The sequence below is a fragment of the Aplidium turbinatum genome, chromosome 12 (assembly GCF_918807975.1).
Source record: "Aplidium turbinatum chromosome 12, kaAplTurb1.1, whole genome shotgun sequence".
NCBI classification, from domain to species: domain Eukaryota; kingdom Metazoa; phylum Chordata; class Ascidiacea; order Aplousobranchia; family Polyclinidae; genus Aplidium; species Aplidium turbinatum.
This window is the reverse complement of record NC_137483.1, coordinates 22,404,836-22,430,916: the sequence shown is the minus strand read 5'-3', so window position 1 is coordinate 22,430,916 and position 26,081 is coordinate 22,404,836. Positions and strand designations below refer to the sequence as shown.

At 39.0% G+C, this 26,081-nt stretch overlaps 1 protein-coding gene across 1 annotated transcript; it reads left to right on the top strand.

The window, feature by feature from the left end:
• Positions 1–702: 702 nt before the first annotated feature.
• On the top strand, positions 703–25,538 carry LOC145780976 (sarcosine dehydrogenase, mitochondrial-like). Its single transcript, XM_082592665.1, has 17 exons — positions 703–882; positions 1,257–1,531; positions 2,189–2,367; positions 10,613–10,792; positions 12,490–12,639; positions 13,349–13,528; positions 18,030–18,159; positions 18,355–18,532; positions 19,663–19,804; positions 20,232–20,444; positions 20,575–20,806; positions 20,884–21,031; positions 21,545–21,649; positions 22,013–22,161; positions 22,519–22,681; positions 23,213–23,320; positions 23,884–25,538. Exons 1-17 carry the CDS (start codon positions 782–784, stop codon positions 24,083–24,085), a joined length of 2,835 nt encoding a protein of 944 aa, XP_082448791.1. The 5' UTR covers positions 703–781; the 3' UTR covers positions 24,086–25,538.
• Positions 25,539–26,081: the final 543 nt, after the last annotated feature.

The window sequence follows — 26,081 nt, the reverse complement described above, 5'->3', positions numbered from 1 at the left end:
AGTGGCGATTTCATAAAAAAAGAGACTTCAAGGTTGACTGGTGCTGGTTCGACTTTTAGGGTGTGTGGTTATGGAATGTGTTTGAGGACTGTGCTGTGACATCTACAAAAGTAGATGGAATAGTTCACAGACACCAACACATTTACAAATGGCATCTTCACTCAACCAATTTTTGTTGCAGTGTCAGTAGTTCAAACCTTCTACAAATATGCGAAGCTGCCAGGAATAACTTTTCAGAGGCTTTCTCAATCCGAGGATGAAGATTTAATCCAACCAAAGTCAAAGCTAGTTGAAAGTTTCTCAAGCTGAATTACACATTTGCTGAAATATTTAAACTGCTTAGTTTTAAATCTACTTCCTCAAACCTACTATCTTAATGAAATAGCCTACTTATTTTGAAGTGGCTACGCCAAGCTGTATTTTATTTATGATAATTACATTAAAAGTCAGGAAAGACGTCAAAGCTTCCAAATAAAGATGATTGTGAGAGTATAGGCAAGTGGTTGGATTGAAATAATACAAAGTAAGATAGTAAGAAAAGTTGTATTCATCTAGGTTAAGGTTGTGCTATTCTGTAACTTAGTTGATTTCAAAATCTAAAATGAAGCCTCATTTTGATGGTCTCACAACTTCAACTCACCGTGTGTCAAATATGTTGCAATTATATAATGAAAATACCAATTACGTGTTGCAGCATAGGGATGAGACTATTTGTTTATAGCCTGTATATGATAATATAGTAAATAAAGTGTGGAGTGTAGTAAAGTGAATAAAGCGTAATATGTTAAATGTAAGAAGGTTTTTGCAAGCATGTAATGTGGCTACTAGCCAACATTCATTCAATCATTTATATCGGATATCTTGCCATAGTCTTCCAGTGAGGTTGGTACCTTTTTTGTATATATTATAATACAATTTTTTTTAAATTATTTTGAATGCTAATGTGTTAAAGTTGATACTTTTATACTTCTCAAGCTTTATTAATTAACATCTTACTTTACAATGCAGATATTGACGACCTGTTTTAGCCTACAACGATCGTTCTGCTAAAAGTGAAACCCAATCTATTGCATAATTTCCATCTGTTTTGTTTTGTTGCTTCATTATGGATTGTAATTCATATTGAATGAATCTGATTGTCTTGTTTGTGAAAGTTAAAAAAAAAGATTGGACAGTTGACTTAAATTTAATGTAAATTTTCCTTTTCAGTTTAATGATAATTCCAAAAGATTTGTTTAAAAATTTTGTTTACACAGGCGGTTTCTTTGGACATCATCTCTACGAAGCACAAGTAAAAGCACTGACAGTTTAATAACTGATGTCAAGGGAGTCCCATACGAGTCATCGTTGCATGTCCAGCAGGGAAAGGATGTTTCCGCTCGTTCAGTTCCTGCTGAAGCGGATGTTATAGTGATAGGTGGAGGGAGTGTGGGATGCAGCACAGCCTACCATCTTGCTAAGATGGGAGTTGGAAAAGTTGTGTTACTGGAAAAACATAAACTTACTGCAGGAACAACATGGCATACTAATGGTTTGTATTGTTTTGGTATAATTTGTCAGTTGCAGCAAAAAATGTCAATGTAGATTGTTTTCAGCTAGGTATGCATTTAGACAATGTCAAGCATGAAAAATTGACCCAAAAGTTTTACAGATCTTGTATATTAAATCTGGTAGTATACAGCGTTATGGGCAGTTGTATCTCATAGACTATGCAATGTATTGTACATCTTATGTTTTAGGTGGTATTTATTTAAACAAATGCAAGATATGTACAGTATTGTAATTTTATTCGTTGTGTTATTTAATTTATTTGTAGAAGTTTTTTTCATTATAGATTAAATCAGTTCATTTGCAGTTGAATGATTGTGACAAGGCATTGGTGAACAAGCAAAAACATTCCCATGTTTGTTTTATGTCATGATAAATTCCTTATTTTTGCTTGGTTTTTGTCTGCTTTTGTTGAACAAAACAACGCCTCTTCCAATATTCTACCAAGGTAGAAATTAAATGACTGTTTTCATTACGTGCTTGAGAAAGGTTGCAAAATGCACAAAATGATATAATTATCTTGGTTACCAGTAGTAGCAGGTCATTTATTATCGGTAGGTCTTTATTTATGAAGTTTAATGCTTTCGTGCTAAATGCACCAGCCCTAAAGTCACTCATCATGAAAACTTTTGTACCTTAGGAATCCTCTGGAGGTTATCGGCTCATCGTCTTGAGATGGAGATGATTGATCACACATTCAAACTGATGACTCAAATTCTTCCCGAAGAGTGCGGCCAGGAAACAGGTTGGGTCCAGACAGGGGGTCTTTTCACAGCTTACACTGAAGAACGTATGGACATATACAAAGCCATGGGAACTGTAAGCTACATGAAGCACTGATGATTAGAGGAAGTACAGTATTGTGGTTCACTATGGTGCATTATATGGAATTGTATTTTAGTTAATATACTGTTGCTCTGTATCTGTCTGACTTAATAAAATAAAAATTGTCCTGCAGTCATTTACATTTATTTACTCTTATTAATATATATACAACAGGGTTGAGCATTAACAATATATTTTACATATTTACAAATATTATATAGTTTTAACAGTTTCAACTTCTTGAAAGTATTTTATTGCATTTTTATAAATATTTTCAGATTCCTGATGAGTAAGGCGATGTGAAAATCAAAAAATTTTAAAAAATCAAAAATCGAATTATCACACAGGGTGACTATTGCTATGTAGAGTATTTCTGTAAAATTTCACGCAAAAATATTCAGCAACCTTAAACATGTAGTCGATTTTGTCTTTGGCATTTGTTGCCAGCACAGAGTTGCCAGGTACAATTTTTTTGAAGAAAAAACTTTGTTTATCTTTTTTAAATTGTAAAAATTTCCAACTTTAACAACCACAACTACAATTACATATGATGCGACTGCTAGTTGCCTTTTTAGGTAAAGTCTGGCGGTGTACGGTAAGATATTAAACAATCACCTGGCAACCCTATTTTTGCTTGGTCAGCAAAAACTGATGATATTAAAGCCTTTTTCACTTCTATGGCAAGAGTAGGAATGCACTGTGCATAAGATGACACTTTGGTTTTGTGTAGTAATATGTATAACATAATCACACAACGCACTGCATTAATATTCGATTGTTTTCGCCGATTTACATTTGTTTTTTGACAGATATAGTAACTGCAACTCTCCAATGGTAGCTTACACATCAACCAACCAACTTTATATGTGCTTGTAAAACGTGCACAAACGAATGAAGAATAAAGGCAATGAACAAGAAACAGTGGTGAATATCCAAACACCATACTGCAGCCAATGAAAGAAAGTCAGATTTCGTGTCTGCTTTCGGCAAGACCCTACGCGAAGCAATTCTCGCCCAAATGAAACCATCCCGTCGTTGATGGCCAGCAACACTTCCACAGTCGTTAGTGACTTCCCAAATGAGACGCTGCACAGCCTGAGTATGGGCAGGAAAATGAGGGTATTCAAACTTTGTGTTTATCAAACCCTTTAATTCATCCATGGTCAAGTGTGAAGTAAGGATAGACTCAGTAAGCGTGGCATGGTCCCAATCAAAGAGAACAGTGAGTTGGCATCCAAATTTAATTTTGGTTGGGTAAAAGTGCGGACAGAAACATCACAAGAGTTACTGCCTTTGCGAATATTTTCTAACATGTTCACAGAAAAAGATCGCAGAGCAGGATCATCACTGAATACCGGAGCATTGTCACATTCAGATGTACCAGGTGCAGCTGGTTCGAAAGGAGAGTCAATTTCTTCATCAATTGCTGCAGAAAACTGCTGTTTTTTTCCAGTTCTCTTCCTCTATCACTTGTGAATTCTTTGCTGCAGCGAAATCATCTCCTCGCTGTTGTTTGAGGCTCTTAAAAAACAAGTTTTTTGTGTGATTGATAAATGTAAAGAACACAAAATAATCCATGTAAATCAGTTCAGTTTGTTTTTATTTCTGACTGTTACAACGAAAAACAATATATGCCAAACATAACAATTAATACTCTTACGGACAAATGGCAGTAAAAATCAGTGATAGTCAAGAAAAATCTTCTCGCCATAGCACGACTAGCTTTAGTGAAAGCACAAGCCTGCCTTTACAGACATAGAAATCAAAACATCTGAATCACTTTCCCACGAGGAAATGCTTTAGGAAATCGAAAAATCCTTAAACCACCTACTATCTAGAGTTGGTTGAACTACATGTGCAATGGTGAAGTGGGGTTGTAGAATTGGCAGTAACCCATTCTCCTTCTCATATGGCTCCATTCAACAAATATTGTTAGAATAGCCATGTCAATGGCAACAACAGACCAACCCCAGTACACAACATGGGACATGTCTATGCATGACCCTGTTATCAAAGAATATACTTATAAAAGCCTTACATTTCATAGAAAATTACTAGACAAAAAAGTTTGAAAAGATACCATTATGTAAGAACTTACCATTTTGTTAACTCTCTTTTGAAGCGTTTTCATTGTCCTTTTGTCAAGAGGCCCAATTTGGTATAACGGTGCTTCTACTTTACGATAACGTTGGGAGAGGAGAAACCTCAATTGTTTTAGGAATGCGATCTTCATTTGAAAAGAGAATAGTTAGCTTTTTTCCAGCTTCCTGAAAAATTAATTCCTTATGAGTGCTCTGTCTCTGTAAACGTGCAATTAATTATTTCAACACATTAAGGTTTTGAAAAGTGTCTTCTAGTTGGTTATTGTAGCCTACGTGTACTGTTCATACATGCAAGCTAAAATGTTAGTATTTTTAACAACTATCCTTCATCCATACGAAGATATACGAGTTGGTCTGTTTGTTTGTTTTATTATCTTTATCCTGCATTGCGGGAAAGCGGACTTGAGCGCTATGCATCGGTGTACGCCTGCCGACGTACACCTGACCCATGCTGCAGCCGACTGCAATGTCTGTTTCCGGTTGTCTACTCTACTTATGGCTTAAATTTGGTAAGTTACCCATTACTCGAAATCGATCACTGGGTAGAGGCAATTATCGTAAAGTTTCTTGCCCAAAGAAACAACAGCAAGTGCGAGTGGCTGGAGTCGAACATGCAGGCTCTCGACTGCGAGCTCAACGCACTATGTTTTATGTCACTACCAAGCTTAATTAAAACCAGTCAGAGAAAAACTTGCAGTAATAAAGTACTTGAGTATCACCTTTAACAAAGTACAGAATGCAAGAACATATCGTAGTGTTGGTAAATCAGCAGTGAAAGAAGAAGATATCTTTGATCTGCGGAAAGATCAGAGATAATCTCAGGTAGTACTTGTAATTTTGGGCCTTCAATTGGCAGAAATTTTTCATCCCATTCAAGGTCTTCAACATGCGGTAGAATTTTTCCGATCGGCCCTTTAAAGCAGTGGTCTCCAACCTTTTTAAGAATCGACCCCAATTTAATTGAAAATGAAATCAGCATTTACATGCGACCCCATTTTGCTTTACAAAACAAAGAAAAATATTTCAAGTAGCCTAATGCTGAAACTAAATAATACGAGCAAGTATACGCAATTACAGAGAAATGTGTGTTCCCGACAATTTTCACCAAATCAAACGTCATATAAAAACCGTTCAAGTCTACTGAATATTACGTCATGGAAATTCCTAAAGCATGTGCCAAAATTGCACCATCGTTCATAAGACCTGTTTGGACCTGTTTGGGCCTGTTTAAACAGGAAATATTACATCAGCTTAAACACCTGTTGGAATGACTTCATAATTGTCTTTCATTTATTGCGTCACAGTTACTTTCTACGTGAATTTGAGATATTGATATCTATTCTGGTCATTCGTAAAATGATTGTTTGAAAATTGGCCGCACATTTAACTGTTGGCTTAGTGCTTGCTAGCTGGACAAAAGTTCCGTCTTTTATCCAAGTAATCTGTTCTGTAGTGACAGTTTTCAGTGGTGTACGCGTTGCACCCCCTCGTTTTTGGTAGCCGTGGGCTAATTTTTACAGAAATACACTGTTTGAAAAGAAGTTCAAGTGTGTGTTTCTTCGGTCATTATATGCAGACGAAAGGATCCGGGAACTTTAAGTTACAATTTTCCCACGAAGAAATTATGGTTTACCGCTGTGACCAATGTGGCTACACAAAAGTATTCCAAAATGATTGTTTTTAAGAAGTTTCAATTAACACATGAACTCAATTTCACGAACACAAAATTGTCAATTTGTTTCAACATTTAATTTGCACTGTTAATGCGATGGTTGAGCATGCATACTGTCCACGAGTTTTAAATAAATAACTATTCGCTCGTTCTGGAGTCACCTTGAATAAAAAGTTAGTCTTAACTAGCATCGTGAATGCTTTTGCTCTGTCCTAGGCCTACTACAAAACTTTTACCTTACAAATGTAAAGTGTTGCGCCGCCTTGTCGCAACTATTCGGTTTTTGGTTATTGCACCACAGGCAGGGAGTCGAACCGAACCCGAACCGGATTTTTGTAAACCGGTTTTGGTGCAATTTTGTCTGAACCTTAACCGGAACTGAACCGAAAATTTGAGTTAGCTTAAACCCTAACCGAACCCGAACCGGTTGAAAAAAGCGGTTCACTCCAGCATTACGTCATTGTTCGCATTGTGGTAAGTGAAGTTGTACGTAGCATGTTGTTATCTTGGAGGCCACATTGTACGGATGAATTATAGCCTATTCCGTAACACACGATCCACTATCATCGATGCTTTGGAGAGGAATTTTTTGAGGTAAATAACTTCTGTTCTGTGACATCATAGACAATATAGTTTGATTGTAACTTGTGCAACAAACAACAAGGGCAAGTTAATTGAGCAAAGCAGTGTTGAGATCAGTGTTGCCAACCTTGCGGTTTTCACGCCCAATTGGGCTAGTTAGTAGTTGGGCAATAGTAGGCCGAGGCCTAATTTTACCGGACCCGAACCGGAACTTATAAAACCGGTTTTAAGTTTCTTCGAACCTGAACCGGAACTGAACCAAATTTTGAAACAATCTTTGAACCAGAACCGGACCCGAACCGGAAAAATCAAACGGTTCGACTCCCTGACCACAGGTGACATGAGGTGGCAAGCGGTACTCCAAAACACAGGCAAAAGTTGTAAACTAAAACAAAAAAGTATCAGTCCTTTTTTTGGTAATAAATTGAATATGGTGAGTTATGGCGACCCCAGCAAAAGTTAAGGCGACCCCACTTGGGGTCGCGACCCACAGGTTGGAGACCACTGCTTTAAAGGAAGCACTTCCATCAAAAGGAAGCACAATTATTTAAGCGTTATTAACTGAAAAGATAGTTGAAGAGTATGGTGGGAAGCTCCTTGGAGGGTCCAATGACAGAAGAGCTTTCCATGCTTCTTACTCTCTTTTTAGAACTTTTAGGCATGATTTAACAGTTAACAATGCTACCCACAACAATGTCAGCTTTATGAACTAAAGATAATATGTGAAGAGATTAATGTATTTTTTGAAGAAAAAAAACATAGCCCACTTACAGTACGGTACGCAGAACTAAGAATTTAAGTGCTGTAAACTTAGTTGTCTGAGCCTTCCGTAATACTATGAACTTTATTAGTGTCATTCTCAAAGCTACATATAAAAAATACAGAACCACAAACAGCAACTTCACCTGAATAAGCAGTTCTTATTCCAGAAGACCTGATAATTACAAACAGCTGCCTCTTAGGCCTACTTTACACAATTTGGAAAACCTAGCCTAAACTAACTTTGAACCGAAGCCTGAATGATTATTTAACAACCAAGCATAAAATCATAGCAAACATTTCGGCTGAACACAACTTCTTATCTGAATTTTGCAGCCTTATCTTCAATAATAATCAGCAATTCAGCATCTCAAGGTATAAATCTCTCAGCAGCAGTGCTCTCATAAACGAAAACATGAAAGTCCCCAAAGCCACGTCTAAAAATCCCTAGATTACATCAAAATTCCCTAAATCATTATTACATTCAGTTTCATGTTCTGAAACAAAAAACAAGAGTTACCGTAAGCGGTTTAAACAACAACACTAGCGAAACCATTCTACATGACTTTGTTGTTAGTGGGCTAAGTCTTAAAGCAAAATGTAAAAGCAGTATTTCAAATTTACAGTGATGCTTAACATTACAGGGATACAGTGAAGATTTACCAATGCTTATCACATGCCAAAAATGACATAAGCTGTGCAGTGTGCACGACTAGCGACTTATTCATCAGAGCTAATTCGACTAGCAATTAGTTCATGTGCTTCAGCATCTGTAGCTGAACTCTTCGCAGCCCTTGCCAACTTCAACAATTTAGATCGATCACTTAAACCCAGTTTGTCACCTGATAAGCCAGCTGACTTCATACCTTGTTGGGTGTGTATCTAACCAACTAAACTTTCTCTCTTTAAACTGTTCCTGTGGTCAGTTTTAATGTCCTTCAAGCTACTAAAAACTCATTCAACTGGGGCATTTGAACATGGCAAGGACATTAGGCAAGTGACAAGTTGACGCAGGTGCTTGTACTTTAATTCACCTCTAATTGTTTTCTGAGATAACTGCTCTTTCCAAAATTCCATATGTAGGGCAAAGTGGGGCGTGTTGTCACAGGGGCGTGTTGTCACAGCACGATTTCCATGTGATAACCCAAGCGTACAACCACGAGTTTTCAATGGAAGGCATAGTTTTCAGTTCTCTTTCCTACAAGCAGTGAAGATTAATAAATTTGTCACCACAGCAGAAATTATGAGGAGTGCCATTGAATTTTGGGCAAAATCAGGTTTTATAACTAAACTAAAAATGGTCTGGAAAACTAAGGTATGATCATAACTGATCAGAAAAGATATCATTCGTTAGCTTTAAGCCTGCTCTTTTCATCATAGCCTACCAAACAGATAAGACATGCAAGTAGAGATGTACACATGGTTGTTGAAACCACCTGATTTCATACCACGGGGCGTGTTGTCACAGCTGTGACTACACGCCCCGAGGTGTGCATTTTTAATATTAAGAAACATAAAAAAATTATTTGTGCTTATACAACGAGGTAATATGCGTATTTGTTAAAATACAACGCTTTTTTAGGAAATAAAAATTAATATTAGATAATGATACACACATATATTCGATAGTGACACATAATTCTCAAGATGACATTTTTATTGTTTTTGATAATGGGCATAAAATTTTTACCAATATGTTGTAAATTAAATTTTTTTGCATTTTGCATATTTTTTATTCGTTCAGCCTGTATTAAAACCATTTTTTGTTGGTTTCTGTCATATTTTAGTCAGAAAGCATGTGCAGAAATTTTGTGACAACACGCCCCGGGGTGGGGCGTGTTGTCACAGTCCATTCACTTGCATTAAACATGCATTTATGTAAAAACGAAATAATCCAGAAAAACTTTAACTGTAGCTAAAAGAAGCCGAATGATACCTCTTTCAATTGCACTATCTAGCATTTCGATACCATTGGTACAGAACGAGATATATGCTGATTTGTAAAAATTGTGACAACACGCCCCACTTTGCCCTACCATATCGTTGCGACCATCGTTGAGGCTCTTCAATCGCTTGTTTCCTCCACTCTATGTCTACCAAATCTACTGTAGTGGTGCTACATTTGCCAAAACTTGAAAGATGTATATACTTTTGTCAATGTTGGTAGAAAGTATTTCACTCTGCATTGGACAGAATTAAGAACTCTAAAGATTTAAAAGTGTCATTCCTGGAATCATTAAATAAACCTTTTCCTAATTTGGCCTACTAGCTCCAGCATAAAACTGAGGCAAGATGATCTCACCTGTCGAACTCCAGCTGGATCTTTTTCAAAACATTGAGAAAGAGTAGCTGTCGAGGCTACATCCACATAGACATGATCAAGTGGGACTCTCTCAATTTCGTATTTCCTCTTTGCTAAATACGAACTCAAATATGGAAGAAAACTTTACAAATAAACTTCCATACATTTTGTAAGCGAACAAGACAAAACTGTTAAAATCCCCAAAAAATCCCTAAATCATCAAATTCCCCAAACTTGTCCCTAAAAGTGGTCAAAAGTCCCGATTTAGGGACAAATTCCCGTAAAATGAGAGCACTGCTCAGCAGCAGACAGCAATTGCTCGCGCGCGCGTGTGTGCGGCACACAACGCGTTTTCCCTAACTAGCCATTCAGAGCTCGCTATCTGGATCACGTGGATTGATGCGTTGTGATAGTATTTTTTGTGGAATCACCTTGCAAGAATTAGAAAATACTAACCTTAAAACGCTTACATGTTTACGGATACTGGATTTTATTGCATAAAACTTCACAAAAATACTCTACACAACAGTAGTCACTCTGTGTGATAATTCGATTTTGTCCATTCAAATTTCACATCGCCTTACTGATGAGGGCTTAAGTTAAGCCGAAAACATTTGACTGTTAAAACTATTTGTAAATATGTAAAATTATATTGTTATAATGCTCAACCCTGTTGTATTGTTGTGTCTTGCCTGTTTTTGGTACAAGAAAGCAAGCTCTCTCCCGAAACTATCTTTTTAATATGTTCTGTTTTCCAATGTAGGGTTGGTAAGGTCACTCGCAAGACAACATATAATTATATACTTGTCTATTGTGTCACAGATGGGAAAGTACTTTGGTATAGAAACAAATGTTCTTAAACCATATGACATTGCTGATATCTACCCTGGTCTGGAATTATCCAAAGTGATAGGTGGAATTCACAGTCCGTTAGATGGCGCTATGGATCCTGCTGGCACCTGTATTTCCTACACCAGAGCGGCAAAACGACATGGTGCAAAGGTGGGAATTATGACTCTCATATTTAGGGTTAGAACGATAGTATTACCGATTTTGCATTGGTTGTGAGAATCTTTATCCTTGGACTGACAAAGCCTTTGAGAGCTTAATCTTGGTAGTTTGCATACCTGTGGAGACTTTGAACCACTGACGCAGGCCTGGTCACCGAGATGTATCGAGTAAAGTTTAGACTTGTTGTTTTGGAATTATTCCACCAGTTGGTCACGCTGAACGGAGTGCGGAACATGCCTTGCTCAAGCTCACATCCCTGGTATGATGGGTCTGACAAATCCACTGGAAATGACAAGTTTAGTTTGGTTTCTGAATCTTTATTCTCGGATTGACAAAGCCCTGATACGTTATTCTGGTAGTTTCGCATACTTGTAGAAGGTTTTGTCTCAGGGCCGGTTATCGAGATTGGCAGTGTGAAGTTTCCGATTGTTGAAATGTTGTTGGCGGGTAATTATTTCATCCATTAGGTGCCGTTGAATGGAGAGCAGTCCTTAGAATGCGTTGCTCAAGCACACACCCCGAGAGTCGAACCTACGCTGCTTGATCTTGAAGCTTCTTCGTTCACGAAGTCATGTGCTAACCAACTCTCTTAATAACGACTTCATGAAAATAATTTTAAATGAATGGCTTTTGATGATTTGAACGCAACCACTTATTTGAGCCACAACCATGGACACTGGGCAACATGATGTTCCACTGCGTTGCTTTTGTCAATAAAAAGTTATTCCGAACTTGTCAATTCTTGAACAAACACGTTTGTATGCAGCCAATTCTATTTATGCGGTAATTCTTCTTAAAAAAACTGTTACAGTGACAAGGTTGTTTGCAAACAAACATTGTTTAACTTTTAATGAGGTTGGATCCCTAAAGCAGAACGTAGTCAGATATCCTGTTATCCCGGGTTCGACCAACTGCTGTGCATGAATGATATCAATCAGTCCATTTGATGTACAGGATCATAAACTCACGATTGCAGTTTTGGAAGTTCGCGTCTTAATTCCTTGCCCCGTAGTACGTCACACACATCATCCATCACTTCCCTATCTACTGACATCAAGATGGTAATGCTAATCTCACAGCGCTTCATAGCAACACAGTCCAATGGTTGCAGTGCCTGGATGGAATAATGTGACTGTACCACCTCATACACCAAGATGATAGTGAGTGTTGATTGGGGGAATCTTTATCCTCGGAGTGGAAAAGCCTCTTAAAAAGCTTAATCTTGACAGTTTCACGTGCTTGTGTAGGCTATGAACCACTGATGCAGACAAGGTCACCAAGATTGACAGAGTAATGTTTCCGTTTAATAAAGTTTTGTATATGTAAATTATTCTATCCACCAGGTGCCCTTGGATAGTAAATTGTTATTACAATGCTTTGGCCTAGTGCACACCCCGAGAGTCGAACCAGCGTTTTCTGATAATGCCATTTCTTCCGTTACAAAGTAGAACGCATAACCGGTTTCGCTAACGGGATGGACTCGGTGCGCGAGATGAAGCCATTGTGAGTACAAGACCCATACATTCACTGCAGCCTCTGACCTAGTCAGCTTTGCTACAGTTGTACCGGTAACAAAATGTGTTTGTACAGCATTGGCACTTCATTGAGAACCAGCTTCCTACATTTGCATTTGCACGGCGCTATTTTGAAGTTATTGATCCCGTTGCCAATGCGAATGTTTTCAACAGATCGTTGAAGACTGCGCAGTGAAAAGTATTAAAACCAAAGAAGACTCGATGGGAATCCGACGAATCGATTCAGTGGAAACAGAACTCGGCTCCATAAAGACGAACAACGTTGTCAATTGCACCGGTGTATGGGCGCCGCACATTGGAAAGGTTACTTTCTATAGGTTAACTTTTTTGGGTTGCTTTTCTGTCAATGCAAACCTGCAAAGAAATAAAGTATATGGGTGTGCGAAAATACAAGTTTAAATGTTATTTTGTGGTTTTAATGCATACCGATAAGTCATTTTATGAAGTCATTTCATAATCTATTCTGTGCTAGTTTTTTCATCTCTTCATCTTCAGTTTACGTAACTTGATAAGCGTACAATTACACACTTCTGATGATTTGTTTTCGTAGGTTATGATGACTTTGTGCATTTATCTACCAATGGCTGTCACATTATACCGCCAGAGATTGAATGTTTGAGATTTTTTCATAGATAAAGTTTGCTTTAGTCATGTGGCTTTGCTGTAATAATAGGCCACGTCACTTATCTTTCTACTAAAATTCAAAAATTGGAAAATAACACGCTTTAACCTAGCTAGCCCCTCCAGGTTTTAAAGTGTTTGTGTTTCGAATTCTTTGTACACATTGTACACGCTGCTGTGTCATCATAGAACTCATCCACCCTGTCACGTGAGTTTCTTCATTATTTTGTGAAGCAATAATAGGACCAGTGCGTATAAGTTGGAAACCTTGCCACCATCAAATATAATAATTAATGCATAAAGAAAACTAGAAGGTCTTTCTTATAAAGCAAATAGAACTTCAATTTATTTCCGTGCTGTCAACTCTGTTCTGAATGCTTCCAATTTACAGATGGTTGGAGTAGACACTCCCCAGGTCGCATTCAAGCATGCTTACGTCATCACCGAGTCTATACCTGGCATCGAGGGTGTGCCCAGTGTCAGGGACCACGACTCGTCCGTCTGTTTGAGGCGACAGGGAAACACGATACAGATCGGTGGCTACGAATCTAATCCTGTGCCCTGTGGAAAGGTGACAGATAGTTGTGGTATTTGAACGGTTACTTTTTGTGCATTGGGGAAGTGAGTTTGTTATGGCACTAATCAGTATCTCTTCAACTTTTAATGTTTTGACGCAAGCCAAAATGTTTATTCTTATGGTGTGACGTCCAGTGTCCAGGCTGACCACACAGAAATTGATAGTTTGAAAAATATTAATCTTGGAAGCTCTTCGTTTAATGTCTCAGTATCCCTTCACCTTTTTATGATTTCAATGAATTCAAAACTCGCTTGAAAACGTTCTATTTCACTGAACATTATGACTGAAAGTACCGTATTAATTTATCACCACTGTCATGTACACTTGTACAGCGCCCAGGAGCATAGTTTGCACTGTGGATGTGGTGCTATATAAATATTGTTATTATTATTTCTATTTGAGACAAGCCAAGATGTGTATTCTTGGTGCCCGACGTTTTCTTCGTAAACAGTTCTTCGTAAAATTAATTCTTCGTAAAGCAATTCTTCGTAAAGCAATTCTTCGTAAAGCAATTCTTCGTAAAGCAATTCTTCGGGCATGCAATTGACCGTAATACTAATTGTTCGTAAACAAATGTTCATAAAAGTTAGGCTACAGCTTTAAAAAAAAAAACCGTTACAATTGTTTACGAACAATCAATTAGGGTAGCCTATATGCTAGAGATGTGCTAATTGTGCTTAAAGACGTGCTGTACCTGTAGAGTGTAGACTGTACACCAGTGATTCTCAACCTTTTTTGGCCCATTCACCATATTTAAAAAAAAAAATCCGATGTACCACTTTGATATGTTGACGCCTCATGAACGCCACTAGTCGAAACTGTAGTCTATTACACATTTACACATAGGTCAGAAAACTCAAGGGCGTGTTCAATCTTAGTCCTTAATAAAATAATACGTAATTAACTAATTAAGCAAACCCTTTTAATTTGCACACTCAAACTTAACTACCTGAATACACATAAATTTAATTTCAAATTTTATTCTAACGAAACACCATGCACAATTGCACACATTGTTTCAATAAAATGGCTATGGGTAATGTCTCAGTTGTCAGTTTTGCTTTCTCAGCAACAGGAACTTCTGACATTTTGTTAATTTGAAAGCACTGCAGAAAGCTACTTAATTTAGCGTTTGAAAAAATATAGCATGTGACATTCATAAAATAATTTAATTAACATTCAGTGAAACAGCGAATAGCTCTACTCTCCTTAAAGAAACTTTGTACCATGAAGAAGCGCAATCTTCGTGCACCGACAACACCACAACAATTACAGCAGCATATGATTTATTGATTAGGCCTGCCAGCTCTTCACTTAAGCCTTGAACAGTTCAATAGCCTACTCGTCAACTAGTAAAATAAGTTCAAAAACTGCTGAGCTTATGCTTATCTAGCACTTCCAGAAAAGTCGAACAAAAATCACGAAGTAAACATGATTAATTGATTTTTACATCACGCTGACATACAATCATACTTGCTACATAATTTTCTTACACCTGTATGCAGTCCTTACATAATTTACTGTAGTAGATGATACAATTTTGAAGAACGTTTTATAAAGGATTTATAGAACTCTCTGTGGACCACCAGAAATTCCTGGTGGACCACCAGTGGTCCACCTGGACCACGTTGAGAATCACTGGTGTAGACGAGCAGACAGAGTGTAGAGTCCCTGATTCAGAATGGCATTACAGTTTGTGAGCAGCGAAAAAGGAAAGCCAAAACTTTTGTATAGTGGCCAGCTTTATTACAAAGGTTATAGTGCACTTAACCAGGGTTGAGAAAAATCCGGGTTTTTTTAAAAAAGCCTAACCCGCCCGGTTTTTTAAAAAAAAACTCGGGTTTTTTTGGGTTTTATTAAAAAAGACGCAAAAAAAGGTAGATTCATGCTTATTTCACCTCAAAACTACTTTTTACGAATGAAGTGCCTTTCACTCACAGTACATGCTTGCATAACTCAATAAAATAATGCACTAGGGTTGTTGTTGCTTGAATGTTGCATCATCCACTGATTTCTATACCAAGTTGATGCTACCGTGGTAGAAATCACATTATTGCATCATTTGCTTTAGATTTAAAGGCAAGGAGCATTTATGCCATCATGTTTCAATATTTTTTATCATTTATATATATATATTATGTATAGCAATGGATGAGCAATTGACCGATTGCGTGGCCAATGGCCATATAGGCAAATGCTCTGAAACAGCCATGCGTTAGAATCCAGAATCTGTAATTGGTAAATAGCCTCCTAAATTGCATTTAACATCATATATACAGACTACAGTAGAGTAGTACTTTCACCAGTTTAACTATAAGGCCTTCTTGCATAAATGAGTTTTAGTGTAGTATACACAAAGTGGCATTACTTGATTTTTGTGTACTGTACAATATCCACTGCGTTTTCAGTTTATTCTTGGAAATTTACTTCACAATCACATCCTTAAGTCCTAATTTAAAGTTTGTTTTAAGTGCCTTGTAGTGTTTTTGTTCATTTTTTTTAATTTTCTAATAAAAACTGGACAAATATGATGCTCTGGGTTTTTTTTATGTTTTTTTTTGGGTGTTTTTAGGAGGTTTTTTTTGGGTCGGGTAAAATACCGACAACCCTGCACTTAACGCACAAGGGCAAGAAACTACTTATTGGAAATGTGAGCATTTTCATAAGAAATGTCCTGCACGAGTAACAACTGCTATGGCAGCCATTGTACAATCCAGAGGTGAGCACAATCATGCTGGAGATGCTGGTCATGTCGAAGCAGCAAAGGTTATGGAAAATATTCGTTGTGCAGCAAAAGACAGTCGTGATGCCCCAAGTTACCTCGTCTCAGCAGAAACTATTGGACTCAGTCAAGCCACGGCAGCAAAACTTCCAAGTGTGCAGAGCACGAAAAGGGCAGTCACCAAAGTGCGATTGAAGGAAAATGCAGGCCCAGCAATCCCATGTTCTCTCCGTGACATTGTGCTTCCAGTAGAGTAAAAGCAAACGTTTGCTGGTGTAACATTCTTGGCCTATGATTCTGGGCCTGCAGATAACCGTATGGTCCTCTTTGCCACTGAAAGAAATCTGCAGCTCCTTGCCCGTTCAAAGCACTGGTATGCTGACGGCACCTTCAAGACAGTGCCTTCACTGTTTGAACAGCTTTACACAATACACGGACTGAAGGAAAACACTTCAGTGCCTCTGGTGTATGCCCTGCTGGGGGACAAAAGGAGAGGGACATACATTCATCTGCTGCAAAAGATCAAGGAGTTGTTACCTGCTGTTGCTGTTCCAGAGACAATCATGACTGACTTTGAGATGGCCATGGTCAATGCAGTAAGCAGAGAGTACCCACTTTCAACTCACCGTGGCTGTTTCTTCCATTTGTGCCAGTGCGTTTGGAGAAAGACGCAATCAAGTGGCCTGAAGGAGCAGTACGAGACAAGTGCAGAGTTGGCTCTGAGGCTGCGCATGTTGTCGTCTCTGGCCTTTGTGCCTATTGATGAAGTCAGCCGGGCCTTTGACATTCTCATTGATGGGAATGTATTACCAGATGTTGCTCAGCCAGTAATTGACTACTTTGAAGACACTTGGGTTGGGCGCCCAGATCGTCGTCAAGGGCGCCGTCCTCCAATGTTTGCAATTCAAATGTGGAACTGCTATGATGGCGTCCTCAGTGGCCTTCCCAAAACTAATAATAGCATTGAAGGATGGCACAGAGGGTTCATGTTCCAGGTATCTGCAAATCATCCAGATATTTGGAAGTTCATATCTGCAATCAAGCGAGAGCAAAACCTAAATGAGGTTCGCATTGAACAGTATGTCAGTGGCCAGGCAGGGCCCCCTCCAAAGAAGAAGTACAAGGACAGTGCAGAAAGACTAACTAGAGTCGTCCGAACTTGGCATCAAGACTTTCAAGATGATGAAATTTGTGATTACTTGCGTGGAATTGCACACAATACTTCATACTAAACTTGGCTCGTGGACAATTTGTACGAAATTACTTAAAGTAGTATTGGTAGTGTAAGCAAAGAATTGCTAAACACAGACAATTGTTGTATTCCAATAAATAACAAAAAATGCGCTTTTTCATTGTGCTTATTTGTTTATGTTGTCGTAACTTGGTTATTCAGGAAAACTTGCATTATGCATCTTCATCGGAAATTGCAAGACAAACCTTGCTGTTGCGAAAAATTGTTCACGAACAATTGACCTATCACCTGTTTACGAACAATTCACCTTACGAAGAATTGATGTATACGAAGAATTGCTTTACGAAGAATTAATTTTACGAACAATTGTTTTACGAACAACTGTTTACGAACAATTCACCTATAACCGTATTCTTATGGTGACAAGGTTGGCCACAGATATTGATAGTTTGGAAATATCAATCTTGGAAGCTCTTCGTTTAATGTCTTGATCTTGACAAATGCTATAATTGTGTTTATTTACAATTGGTCAAAATGTTCGTGTGTTTACACTACCTGCTAATTCTTTGCATCCCCACCAGCTTGAGGAAGACTTTGCGTTCGGCTTGTACGATTTGGATTGGGATGTATTTGGTGGTTGTGTGGAAAACGCCTGTGAGTTATTCCCTCCAATAGCAGAAGTTGGAATTCGCTCCACCGTATGCGGACCAGGTAATGATCATCATCGAACAAATTCTACTTCCGTGCTACCACAGGCTGCGCTGCTTGCATTACAGATCACTGCTATAACCACTTTTTAACTGGTTTTTGGAGATGTATGAAAATTTAGAATTCAATAGGTTGTTTCCTCAAATAAACCGATAGTAAGTTTGCCGGGATTGGTGTATTGAACCATGTTTTCTTCAGAATCATTTACCTCTGATGGCAACCCTCTCATCGGAGAATCCCCGGAAGTACGAGGCTTTTTCTTCGGCAGCGGGTTCAACAGCGGGGGCATGATGCTTGGAGGTGGGGCCGGGAGAGAGATTGCGAACTGGGTTATCAATGGGGGCCCAAGCATTGACATGTTCTCTTGGGATATCAGGTGAGTTGGAAAATCACGTTATTTCGTTTTTCAAATTAGTTGAATTTCTCGACAGACTGACAAAAAGACTAAACACCAATTTTCAAGTAGTTTATGTCCCCTCTCAGCTTACTGCTTTACATTTATACAAAATATTGGATTCGTCCAGGCCAAGGGTTTCAAACTCAAATTGCTCTGAGGGCCAAATGAATACTTATAATAATTAGTCCGAGGTCGCAATACCTTTTTGCATTGCGGAAAGTTAATCCTGTCTCCATGGCCCGTTCCGATTTTCCAATTTTTCCGACGGGTCCTACAGAGCTTTCGATCCACATTCTCCTTAGACAGGTACCAACCTGGCCCCTCCAACCTAAGCTGGTGGACCTCCTCCCCAGATCTAACGCCACTCCAAAAACATGCTGCTCCCCTCCACCGCGAGTGTGCCAGGCAGATTCTTTGAAGTCGCTAACCTGCCTGTGTTTATTGTGCTTGTCTCGCCGTGCCGTGTCAATTACTTGTGCCCGTGCGTTGTCGATGCTAATAATACAGCTCATCTTCATCAATGTTCAATAAACAAAATAACACGGTAAGAACGCAATGAAAGAGGTACTGTAGTAAGATCGCATAAGGTCGCAATAAAAAGAAATAGTAGTAAGAACAAAGAGAAAAGCATTGTAAAATCGAAAAGAAAAAAAAAAGCGAACAGAACGACTTTGGAACAACTGACTGCCGCAAATAGGCTGCCACGGTTGCTATTGCGATGATGGCACAAGAAGTGACTAGGCAATGTGATTGTGATGTAACAATATTGCTTTCTCGCACGCAATAAATTGCCGGACAGTAGGCTAGCGCTTAAAAGTCAGATATAGTTTGATGGGCATTTTTAGATTTTTTGAGCAAATTTAGAGTGAATTTCGTCTTAAGTGAATAAGAATGAATTTTAATTGCTAACTATTTGAGATTTCAAAAATGCAGCGCGGGCCGCATGCGCCCCGCGTGTTTGAGATCCTTGGTCTTAGGTAGAACGCCATGTTCTTTCATTTGGCGTTTCATTGATACGCCCCCACCGTGAGAAAGAAAGGCATCTTTCTGTTTCTTCATCTGCACATTTGCAGCCAGTTCATCTTTTTAATTCTTCCTCATCTTTCCAGACGCTTTCCATCCAGCATGGTCACGAACGATCGTTGGTTGAAAGAGAAATCCCACGAGGCTTATGCAAAGCATTACAGCATCGCCTTCCACTACGACCAACCCCTCGCTGGAAGGAACGCCCGCAAGGACTCAATACATCAAGTAAACCACTGTTTGGATAGGTAGAGTCGATACGATGTTAAATATGAAAGTCAATAGTTGTTTCACCCCCTTAAGAGATAGGCTCATAGATGGATACAATGTTGTCAGAAACGTACAACATCAAACAATCATTTGTTCAGCTTTGCATGGACCTTAATTGAGTTTGAGACCAAAAGTTTTGTCCTCGCAATAGAGATAGAAAGACTCGCCGTCTAGTCCGTCCTAAGCTGACGTCATACCGCTGTTGTTTCACGCCGTTATCATTGATTTACATTCATATTAGGTGGAGAAGTGTGGTGCAGCGATCCCCCTTGTGGTACTAGATTCCCGCTATTATGGAAGCATCCGCTACGTTTTATGTCTCACCTAGCAGAAGCGCATCATGTTCTCATTGGCAACCAACATGATATTAATGTGTAACTTTCAGACCTTGCAAGAACGGGGTTGTTACTTTGAAGAGAAGCACGGCTGGGAAAGGCCAGGCTACTTTGTGCCCTCTAGTGGTCTCAATAGAACCGTCCCCGTGAAAGATTATGATTTCTATGGTTACTATGGCAACGAGAAGCACGTGGATTATCCTTACAGAGATTATTTAGAACACGATTATACTTTCAAGTACCCCGGAGTGACGCATAAGCAAGTGAGTGGATATGTGTCTGCCACAGTTGTTACTTAGGTACCTTGTTATAATAATGACCTGTGACCTCGATATGAAGAGATGGCGTCACCTATACGACCTCTCCAACTCACTGACATCGAGTTCTGCTTAGATTGGTCGCGAGGCTCTGACGTGCCGCACTGCCGCTTGTGTGTTCGATTCGAGCTACATGGGAAAGTTGTTCATCACCGGCCCCGACGCCCCCGCGGCCGCCCGCCTCATATTCTCACGTGACGTCACTGGGAAGGCCAAAAAGAACCCGTGCACATACACGCTGATGCTGAACGAGAGAGGGGGAATTGAATCCGATCTTATAGTTGCCAAGATGGAGGATAAATCTGGAGGTGGGTGTCTCATCATCCTCTGCTTGTATGTCGTGGAGGTATTGATATTTGGTTAAATCAAACATAATGTTTTGCAGCACCGGAGTTTTACATGACCGTGGGCGGGATCACCACTGAATATTGCAAGGGATACCTAAGCGACCGTCTGAGATGTTCAGGACTCCAGTGCAATGTGGAGGACAGGACAGAGGACATGTGTCTGCTTAGCGTACAAGGACCCAAGAGGTGATGCAGTCCTCCACGGCATGTTTCTGTAGTATATTTTCTAGCGACTTTTCAACTTATGTCAATCGCATAAACCTCTAACGCTGAGCCACGTCATATAATTTGACGACAAAAGAACTTAAAGTGCCTCTGACAGGTAAATAAATTTACTATACTTAAAAATATATTATACTTAAAAGTTACTATACTTGGATCCAACCTGTCAGGGGCACTTTAAGGTTGTTTGATAAGTTTGTAATCAAAAGGTTGTTTTAGGAACACCACCATTAAATTTTTTTTTATCTTCCAGTATAGAAAGTAGTGATATTGTTTGCGGTGATTTTTAAATACAAGATTTCGAGTTATGATAAATGTTTAAGCAAGGCCGACTGTAAGAGGTCAAAGAAGCGTTAAAAACATTGGCAATGATGAAGATTTGCCATGTTGTAACTAAGAGCAGCTGCTGCAGAATGTATTACTTGTATTATGAGCTAATTGAATTTGTTATTTATTATCAATTTTGTTTGAAAACAGTCGCGACATCTTGCAAAGAGCCATTAGCCACCAAACTATTCATCCGCTCAACCACAATCACTGGATGGCAGGAGAGATAGCAGGGTTGCCAGCCACGATAATGAGGTATTGGTTTATTGTGAAATGATTGTTCACTGTTCAGCATTCAAACAGCACTTGAAATTTTTTTGATTTTCTATTTTTTATCATGAACTGGCGGCCTGAACAGAACCAGCCTGAGCAATGAGCATGTCTCAACTGGCAATTTATCATGTTTCAGTGATGCGAAGTGACATAAAACTCTAAAGTTTTTGCTCGAAGTCAATCTTTATACCATCGACGACTAGCTATCTCCCACACAGCATTGAAGTTCTAGATTTGTGATCGCCAATAGAGGAAGCCTTATAGAAGCCATAGCCTTAGTGCCTGATCCTTTCTATGACTTTAGCATCTTTTCAATAATAGAGATGCGAAGTTTAATTTTTTTAGACTATCATCGACTGGAGAAATTGGTTACGATGTTCACTGCTCGTCCAAGGACGCTCCCCGCATCTATGACGTCATAATGGAAGAAACCGAAAGAGCGGGCGGATGCGACGCTGGATACAGAGCCATGGAGAGTCTGAGCACGGAGATAGGTGAAACATCCACGACTACTTTGTCACATCGACCTGAACGTTTGACCAAATAAATCTTGACAATGTTTATTGGTGATTTTAAAAATCGCCTTTATGATTTAAAGTGCTTCTCTTACAGCATTTTTGTTGAAAGATCCCCCCTGATAAAGTCCGAAGATACTGGCCATGGATGCACCACTTTTTAAATCCACATTTTCATACGAAATAACTGTGAAGATTGTTGCTAGTCATCTTGAAAATTATTTTTATTTTGCAAAGTGAATATTTGAAAGTAAATTGGAAAAACTGGGAATTATAAAAACTTAACAATTGAAGTTACGGTGGTTGGTTGTAAAACACGACCTTACCTCTACTCAGGGTTCCATCACTGGGGGCACAGCATACGCCCCGATGACTCCCCCTCGGAAGCAAGGTTGTTACATCTTTGTGACGATGACGCTTCTTATGTGGGATCGGATGCGGTTAGGAGGATGAGGATGGAGGATCCAAAGAAGATCTTAGTCTGTCTCACTGTGGAAGAGTAAGTTATCGGATTGAATTGTTTTCACATTGTAAAACCTCAGTTGATTTTAGTTCATTTTTGTTGAAATAGCGTTGTTGTAACGTTAGATAACAAATAGAAAATTGATTATTTTATAGGCGTTTTTCACTAATGCTGTCGTCACTAATGCTGTCGTCACATTGGCTTCTTCGCTTTGACGGCACGAACGGTTGATAACTAGAAACCAATTCAAGATGAATGTGATCCACTTGGTGAAACTTCAACTTTGCTGCAGTCATTTGTCCCTCCACTTGAGGTCTCGCACGATCAGGCTTCATATAAATCGAGGTTGATAGAACACGTGGTTTCCGGTCACGTGACTGATTGCTATGTCCTTTCATGTCAATTACCAGCTCAATGTGAGCGCAATGACAGCGGAAAGTTCTCGTCGTTAACTTGATGTAAACGCATCACCCGCTGGTGGTAACCATGCCACTAAACTATTGAATGCTTGACGTCGAAACTTGTCATCGCTACAAGTTGATAGCAACCACTGCTTTGTCATTCCAGACCTGTTCAATTATTCGGCCACGAGCTCATACACAGAGACGGTGAGGTAGTTGGATACACAAGGAATGCTAGCCACGCATTTGCCATGGATAAGGAAATAGCTTTTGGGTGAGATGGCCAGTTTCTTGAGACGTTTGCCTATGACGAATTCCGTCATGTATGGTAATGTCCCATGACGTCAAATGGCCCATTTGCAAAGTTGCCAAAATTAATCTTTTGTTTCCATATTAGTCCAAGTTTAAATATAACATTGCTCCATGTTACTTTTTATTATACTTTTGAAGCTGTAGTCCCTTTCACTGACCGCTTGCCACAATTCGAAATTGACTTTAGCTCAGATTTTAGTGGTAGGTGGTAACTGCTCAGCGATTTCCAACAATGTTCTTTTTAATGTTCGCATTCTGCATAAGGTAGTAAAAGAAGGCAAAGTTGTCTCGTTCCCAGTGAGACTATTTCAGCTCCACTCCAGCTTTCTCTTTATTTGGCCATAAACCGGGACTAGAGCCATGGCTCCTGATCTTATGGAGGTTCACTGTGCACAAGTGTACAATGTGCTCTTTTGTTGTAAGATGGACATCAGATTGAGGTATTTTTTGGCCCTTCCAATTTTCCCACGAGGAAATTTGTTTTCACGGCATAGTACATTTACTTTTTGTTTTGTGTCGTCACAGTTACGTCAAGCTCCGTGGCTCGCTCCCGGCTGTGAGTGATGACGTCACAAAGACAGGAGATTACGCAATAGAATGCAGAGGAATGAAGTATGGGGCTAACATTTACCCAGCCAGCCCATTTGACCCCAAGTTCAACAGAATAATGGGAAGATACTCACAAAACGATCAGGACCGTTTTGCATCAATGCTCAGTGTATTGTAATGAGATCGCTAACTGGTTTGGGCCTTGGCCACTTTAAAAAGCGGTTCACTGCTGCTTAGATGGTTCTGTGCGATTTGCTCAATCAAATTTTATCAGTTTTTATCCAATGCTTCACATTTTCTGGTATGGCAAATATTTATATGTAGTTTTGCAATCATTCCAGATCCTTTCGCTTTTGTGTAATCCGCATCTTATCATGTTACTTTGCAATCACTAGTTACTTTCGTGCAATATCCAATATCATGCTTTGTTTGTCTTTTATCGCCTCCCAATCAATCCAATAAGCTTTGCACTAGTTAGTAATTACACATTGCCTGGCTTATATTGAGTTCTTAATGGTTGGGCAATAATTTTGCTTTTGTAGCTTCACCAAAGATAAGAACTGAGGGTTGAACATTTATTTCACTCTCGTTCTATGCCTCGTATCCAGTGGCGTAGCTAGGGAATGTGCAACCGGGGCGGGGCGGATTCAGATTTTGCCGCCCCTTCAAGAAAAAGCATGTGAAAATGAAATGCGTTTTTTCCACCCCCCCCCCCTAGCTACGCCACTGCTCGTATCGTCATGCATCTTCTTTATGTTATTGGTGGGGAACGTCTTTGTTGTGGAAGTGTGTGCGGAACATTTTATATGTTGTCGACCTGATTTTCGCACAAGGTTTATCACTGACAACTATCCCAGACTAAACTTTCATATTCAATAAATCATATCATGCAAGTTCATTATGCTCCGTTATTGACATGAGCGGGTGCATATACTTTGATAAACCGCTTATCCGGGTTGTCAGCCATGACTCCTGCTCCACAACAATGTTTTTGTCTTTGAAAAAAAAAAGCGGTCAGAAGGTGTCGCTGTGATGCAATGATGACATTGATGTTGACACAAGACTCACATTCAATGATTAAGTTCTTGGTTTGGTTGTTATAGCCAGGGCCCACGAGAGGGGGACAACCGGTGCATTGCACCGGGGCCCGGTGAGTTCAAGGGGGCCCGACAAAATGTCCAAATTTAACCGATAAAAAGATTGATTTCAACGATTTTGAGTAAAATATTGTTTTTATATTAGTTCCGTATGTCGAATGGGCCCCCCTTATGGGTAGCCTAGGCTATGCCTTTTTTAAATTACAGAATTTTCAATTTTTTGAGTTTAGGGGGGCCCGACAAAATGTTTAAATTTGCGTGCTCAAGTCGATTTTGCATAAAATATTGTTTTTTATATGAATATTAGTTTTGTATTTTGAATGGGCTCCCTCATGGGTATGCCCTTTTTTAGAACAACAATATTTTCATTTTTTTGCGTTCAGGGGGCCAATAAAGTGTTTAAATTTGCGTGTTAAGGTCAATTTTGCATAAATTTTTTTTAATATTTTGAAGTTGGTATTTCTTATATGAAGTTGGTATTTCTTATATTGAAGTTGGTATTTCTTAATGTCATGAACAAAAGCAATGCATTCATCCTAAGTTTGCTGCCCTAGTCTCTGCAGATTTCAAGGTCAGAAATGGTATTGTATGTTCATGTAAAGCTGTAAGCACACATATGCAATGCTATGTCAGCCATGTCGGATAGTATTGCAATTTTTATCTTCGAAATGGCTGATTTTACCCACTTGTCGCCATGGTTACAATCAGGTGTTGCCAGAGTTAGGAAGGGTTAGAGTTAGGAAAGGTTAGGGTTTTAATCTTTTCCCAGGACTAAAAGAAATATCTAAAATACAAGTTTTTGTTTTCAACAGCTATAAACTTTTCCTCAAATTAGGGAAGAATTCCATATCTGACAACGCTATTGAGGCTCTTTTTACACTAAGTTATGTAGTGTTTTAGCATTTTATCTTTGTGTATAACTAGTGTGTATCTGTGAATTTAAAGTTATATTTACAATAGTACATTGTTTGTGAAATAATGGAGTGTTAATACTTTAACCTAATTTATCCTTTGTAAGAACGCGCACCGAAATTCTGCTTGTGATTGGTGAGATATCACGCGACATGTCGCGCTGGG